Source organism: Henckelia pumila, chromosome 1, assembly GCF_033568475.1.
Source record: "Henckelia pumila isolate YLH828 chromosome 1, ASM3356847v2, whole genome shotgun sequence".
NCBI classification, from domain to species: Eukaryota; Viridiplantae; Streptophyta; class Magnoliopsida; order Lamiales; family Gesneriaceae; genus Henckelia; species Henckelia pumila.
Genome location: NC_133120.1, coordinates 138452596 through 138459629, shown reverse-complemented (window position 1 = coordinate 138459629; position 7034 = coordinate 138452596). Strand labels below are relative to the sequence as shown.

General features: G+C 34.6%; 1 protein-coding gene across 1 annotated transcript; it reads left to right on the top strand.

The window, feature by feature from the left end:
- Positions 1-2236: 2236 nt before the first annotated feature.
- LOC140891882 (3-ketoacyl-CoA synthase 12-like) lies at positions 2237-4539 on the top strand. Its single transcript, XM_073300557.1, has one exon. The coding sequence runs from the start codon at positions 2953-2955 to the stop codon at positions 4360-4362; it is 1410 nt and encodes a 469-aa protein (XP_073156658.1). The 5' UTR covers positions 2237-2952; the 3' UTR covers positions 4363-4539.
- The last annotated feature ends 2495 nt before the right edge of the window (positions 4540-7034 follow it).

Genomic DNA, 7034 nt, shown 5'->3' with positions numbered 1-7034 from the left:
TTGAGGACAATTAATGTACCTAAGTTTGGGGGTGTGTCAAAATCTGTGAATTTTTTATGTTTGTGCTCAGTTTTTAGTTTTGTTGTTGGTATGCTAGCTTTAATCATTGGAATGTGTCAGTTTTTTTTGTTAACTGTGAGTTGCGTGAATGTTTAAGTTGCAATTGAGTGTGAAATATTTCACGAAATCAAGAAAGAAATGGAAAAAAATGGCCAATGATGAAACCATTTTTTTGGTAACTGAAATCCATGATTGTCTTCCTTTCTGAAAAAAATTTTATACTGGTAAACCAAGTAGATGAATAGATTTTATATACTCTGTGATTTATGCTTGAGTCTGAGTTTGAAACGTGCAAAAATGGATAGGATTGAGAAAGGAGAGGAGTTGGAATTTATTGAGTGGTTAGAACTTGCTCCCTTCTTTGACCTGTTAATCTTTGTTTGTAGCCATAGGCCAGGCCTAACGTTACAAGCTTACTAAGACCTATTGACCGAGTCACAGTTTTCCAATATACTAGTGGAGAATAGTCGCGAGAATTTAGCATATTAGCTGTTGATTGACACTTTTAATGAGTATGAATTTTTTATCAAAACACACACATACTATTATTCTTTGCGTTAAACCAATTGTGAGTGTTTGTAATTGAATGTCTCTTACTTGGATCCTGAGATACCTTGAAAAGTTCTCATGATCCTTGAATGTGTGAATTTAATTCGGAGAAAAGTATTTTCAAACGTGAGTTGCGGGGTTTATAAGTTTAGAAGGTTCACTAGTTTGTGATTTAATTTTCAAAATGTTAGTAGGTTTGATAAGATTGGATTTGAAATCATTTGAAAACATTGTTGAGGCCATTAATCCATAGTATTTCTTGATTGTTCTTGATTGATTGTGTGAGTATATGGAATTTTGGAGTCTAGTGTTGATTTGTTTTTGCTCGGGACTAGCAAATATTCAAGTTTGGGGGATTTTTGATAAGTGCATTTTGTGTACTTAATTTGCATTGATATTTATAGTTAATTGCTTTATTTCGAGCGGAATTATGTGAATTGTTGTTGTTTGTGTGAGTGCAAGGATTACAAGAAAATAATGAGTAGGTGTTGATTGAAGTCGAAAGGACCAAGAAAAAGCATGAACGATCATAGATGGTTCAAGCATTGAAGAAAAATAGAGAGATAAGGCCGATTGAAGAAAAATCAGTGTTTGAAGCCGCAGGTTATGCGCGCCCGCACACTTTGTAGTGAGCCCCCGCGCGATCCGAGAAGAATTTAAAGATAGAAGTGCGTGAACTAGGCGCGCCCGCGCGTCGCGAAGATGCAGAATCCGAGAGTCTTATCTGATATGGAAACTTTGGGGTTTTTGTGGGTTGATCTTGGACGGTTCTTAGGGGGTATAAAATGGAATTTTCTGGGTATAATCAAGGGAGAGCAGCCGCCACACATCAGAGAAAATTTGGAGAGATTGATCGTGACTTTCCAGATCGAAAATCTGTGAAGAGCAATTGAAGAACAAAGACGAAGATCGTTCAACCGGACACCGAAGACGGACTACATATTTTTCATCTTTCTCTGAACTTTTTATTTTATTTATTTGATGTTGAGAATTGGAAACATGGTTTTGTTTTATTTTTCATCTCTCCAAATCCTAGTAGAAAATCTTTTGGGGTGGCTTCCTTGGTTGAAGCTGTTCGGATGCTCCGAACTCTCACGTCTTTGATCCCCTTGACACATCAATAATGTATGTGCATGGTCTAACTGAGACAGGACGCTCCGATCATGTTTGGACGTTCCGATCCTAAACCTAACCTCCGAACCCTGAGCTGTGCCGCCGAAGTGTTCGGACCCTCCAAACTTACTGCTCATCGGAGCTTCCTAACTCATTCAATATAAATAACCAAATAGGCAATGTGTCCAATTTAGTTTTAGCATTCAATTAAACTAATACCGTGTTTATTTCTTTACAAATGATAGTATATGCGTAGACTCAAACATGTCAATGAAACCCACTCCTGTGCTTAACCTTTTCGTGTGGTTAATTAATTCAAAGTATAGCATTGTACACTTGCTAAAAAAGCGGCTGCCTACACTTCAACCATTATTACTTACTCCATTTGATCGAATCACATTCACAAAGCGTGAATCAAGCATTATCTAAATCTACTAAAGATATTAAAGTCACATAAGTCATGCCGATCGATTTCTTATAAAAACTAGTTACTATGTGCATTCATTGCGCGCTATACATCCGTGTTAGATATATCTAGTATACTATATCTTTTATGATTAAGTTGTAGGATATTTTATTTTGTTCTAAATATTTCAGTTTAATTTTTTATTATTTTGTGGATAAAATAATTAGAGGTGGTGTTTTCATATTATAATTAGAGGTGGTGTTTTCATATTTTAATTTGTTAATTGTTATGCGGTTTATAATTTAGTGGGAAATTTTCCAAAACATATGCTTTAACTTGGATAATTAGATGTGATTTTGATCACTTGATTCATCCAAATATATATATATAAACTGAAATTTTACTTAAAAATTAATAATTTCCAGCCAAATGATATACTATGTATAAAAGAAAATTTTTATCAGCATTATTATATACACGTATCATATTAAGTATTGTAAATCAAAACATTTAAAATATAAACTAAATGTAATGTGATCATGTCTGCCCTTTATTGTATTATTATATAATATGAAATACGAAGGAACAATGTGTAACACACGGTCTAAATCGAGTATTGGGTGGTTGGCAGTTGAAAGAATATGAGTGTTATTAAGACTCTGCTCACCATGTGAACAACTTGGCCAACCTCATTAAATGTTGGTGCATATATATATATATATTTATAGTGTTTGATTTGATTTATATATGTCAGATCAAAATATTTCCCTAAAAAAAAAATTTAAAAAAATTCAGCGGACGCCACAGTTAACCCTTCAAAAATCATGGACCTTTCTCTTATTTTATGGTACACACTCTCTTTTCTACCTCTAATTTTCGTTCTTTTGCAATTTTTGGATGAAAAAAGACACCAAAATTGCTACATATTGGATTACGAATGCTACAAGCCTATTGACAGCCGGAAGGTGAGCACGAAATTATCCGGTGAAGTCATTCGTCGAAACAAACACCTTGGTCTCATTGAGTACAAGTTCCTTTTGAAAGCCATGGTTAGCTCGGGGATCGGCGAGGAGACGTATGGCCCACAGATGGTTTTCGATGGGCGAGAGGCGGCTCCGACACTCTATGATGGGCTCGTCGAAATGGACGAGTTCTTCCAGTGTAGCCTGGACAATCTTTTCAGACGTACAGGCATCTCTCCTTCAGAAATCGACGTCCTGGTCGTGAACGTATCAATGCTTGCCACAATGCCTTCCTTGTCGTCGAGAATCATCAATATGTACAAGATGAGAGAAGACATAAAGGTGTACAATTTGAGCGGAATGGGATGTAGTGCGAGCTTGATCTCCGTTAACATAGTCCAAAACATATTCAAAACTCAGAAAAACCTGAATGCCCTTGTTTTAACATCCGAGTCTTTAAGCTTAGGTTGGTACGCCGGTAACGATAGATCCATGATTCTTGCAAACTGCTTGTTTCGAGTTGGGGGTTGCGCTGTTCTTTTAACAAACAAAACATCCTTAAGGGACAAAGCCATGTTAAAGCTCAGATGTCTGGTAAGAACCCACCACGGTTCTAAAGACGAAGCCTACGACTGTTGCATACAAAGAGAAGACCACAATGGAATCGTCGGATTTCACCTCGGCAAGAATCTCCCCAAGGCCGCCACGCGTGCGTTCATCGACAACCTCAAGGTCATCGCCCCGAAAATCCTGCCGGTTCGCGAGCTTTTCCGGTTCGCGACGCTTCTGCTTGTTAAAAAACTCTGCCAAAAATGGAGCAAAGCCGGAGGATCGGCCACGAAACCCATGATCAATTTCAAACAAGGGGTGGACCATTTCTGCCTCCACACCGGAGGAAAGGCGGTGATCGATGCCGTAGGCCAGAGCCTAGGACTGACCGACTACGACGTCGAGCCGGCTCGGATGACCTTACACCGATTCGGGAACACGTCGGCGAGCAGCCTATGGTACGTTCTTGCGTACATGCATGCCAAGAAAAGGCTCAAAAAGGGTGAGAAGATTCTGATGATTTCATTCGGAGCTGGATTTAAATGCAACAGTGCTCAGTGGGAAGTGGTGCGGGATTTGGATGAAGGGACCGTTTGGAAAGATTTCATCCATACTTATCCTCGCAAGAATCTCACTAATCCCTACATGGAGAAATATGGATGGCTTCAAGATGAAGATCCAGATACCTTTTCTATTCCAGATGATTATGAAATACCCGAATAGTTTTTTTCTTGTTCTCTGTTTTTTATCCATTTATTAAGTTTATTAATTAATTACAGTGCATGGCTAATGTTTTCAAGTTTTTCTTGTGTTTTTTTTTTCAATTATTTTTATAGGGTAGAAGTTCGTTTGGATATACAAGTGCAAAATATTTATATATTTATTAAGTTTATTAATTAATTACAGTGGCTAATATGTATCGCTCGCCTTTGTCACCGGGGATACTGTATAGCTAGATAAGCGAGAACTTAGAGAAAAAGCTAGACTAGAGGATATACAACATATATAATTCACTTATTTTGAAAATTTAAGGGTCAATTCCTAAATATTATATAAATTGGGACAAATAATTTCATTTCCCTTTTAATGCTCTTCTCATTGTAAAATAAAAAGTTAGACATAATATGACCGGCCCCTCGACTCCTCCCGAGCTGTCACCCCTTTTTCATTAATAAGAAATATTTATTTATTTTAAAATAATTTTAGCACTCTTGTACATTTTTATTTTATTAATCAAAACCACTCAAATTTATGGTCAATTTGGATACATAAGCTGTAATTAAAAAAAACATTTAAATAAGTTTAGCTTTTTAAAGTATTTTTATTTTAAAAACAAAAACCAAAAACAATTTTGACGTTTGGATAAATATCAAAAAGTGTTTTTATTTAAATTTTTAAATAGAAGCAGAAACAAAAACCAAAAATATAGAAATTCTAGCTTTTAAAAAACATTTAAGTGATTTTTTAAAAACAGTTTTGTAACCAAACACTTCATTTTTTAAGAAAATCATTTTTTTTAAAAAAAAATGTGTTTTTTTAGTTGGCTTATGTAACCAAACGCACTAAATTGGTGGATTAGATAAGCGCTTGATCAATGATCATGTGTTCGATTTCTCCCACATACTAGTCTGTCGTACAAGCTTATCTAGTCCGGTTTAACCGACTAATGTGATTTATAAGCTATTGCGTTAGAACTTAGTTTGATGTTTTAATCAGTGCACGTCAAAAATTAAGTAGCGGCTTCGAATTCTCACTTAAAAAAAACCACTCATTTATAGTCCACTAATTTTTACATACAAATTTCTAAAAACATAATTGTTCAATAAAAAAAATTTATTATTAATATTTTGTTTCAATAATGTTTGAAAAAAACAACAATAAAATTTTGCCCCCTAATGAAATTTTTTGAGTATATCCCACTTATAATATTTCTGTAAAATTTTATATTTATACATGTATGTCGTGTTGATAAGATGAAGCTGATAAGTATTTAGAAAGAGGGGTTGAATAAATATTTCAAATAATTCGACTTCAATTTTAATTAGGTTAAAAACTGGAATTTTGTACTTATGGTGAGTCAATGTCAGTTGGCTAACAAAGTATGTTTGTGCGGAATATAGGCTTACTGACAGATAAGAAAAAAAAAAAACTAGCTTGAATATGGAAAATAAGAGGCTAGCTGAAAAGTATAAATAACATCAATTTGTTTTGGATGTTCGTAGACTTGAATAATTTCTACGTCACTCTTTTATTTTGGGAAAAATCTCAACTAGAAGATTCTGGAAGTTACAAAATTCAGTTAGGTCTTAACATTATCTAGCTGAAACTACTATCAGTCAACTTTATAACTTTAATTAAGCAATATATAATGTAACACCCGAAAATTTTAATACGTAAATTTGCATGCATAATTAAGGAAAATAATTATTTAAATTTTATATATGGGTTAAATGACATTTATGTGTTATTATGTGAATTATATGCATAATTTAAATTTATTTTAGCATTTAACCCGCAATTAGGTTATTTTTAGATTTTTAAGGAATTAATTGTTTTGATCGCGTTGACGGGACCGTGGACGGACGAGATACCAAAATTTTAGCCAAAAATATTTTATGAGTTTTATGAGCCTTAAAATAATATTTTTTAGGTATTTTGTCAAGAAAGTTTTAGTATTTATTTATATATTTAATTAAGGGTTGATTTTTAGCCAAAATAAGTCATTTTAATGATTTTTATTAATATTTAAAAATCCCTTAAGTCTTAATTTCGGGATTTGAGTTTTAGTGTCAGATTATTATTATTATTAGGAGTTTTAAATAAAGTTTTGTTGGTATATTATCTTTATGTTGATTATTATTATTTATTTAAACCATTATCTATTCTAATTAAACCAAAAACAAATCAATTCCTACCCTACACAAATCTTCATCAGCCGACAACTCCCTTAGCCGCCTCCACCCATCTCCTTCAACCTTTTCACGCCATTTTCCAGAAATATCAGAGCCTCCATACCCGATCTTTTAGAGATTTTGAGAGTTAGTCATCCGTTCGTCGTCCCGGAGCCGTACACGCGATTATTGTCTCGTTTCTTCGTTTATCTTCGTATAAGGCATGTCTAAAACTTTTATTTGGCCACCATATAAGCTATTATGCATGAATGATATTTTTGTTTCAGAATTTATTAGCCATGGTTCGAATTTATTGCAAGTATGAATGAATTGTTGCATGTTTTGGTGCATTCATGATCATAACTCGCTTTTGGCCTTGCATGGTTCAGTCCAAATGCTAGGGCTCGAGTCAGAGGTGGGCTAGGGTCCTAGGAAGCGATCCATGATCGGATTACAGGGGCTGGAGTCGGCTAGGTTCAGGTCTAGGGTCGATTTGGTCAAAGA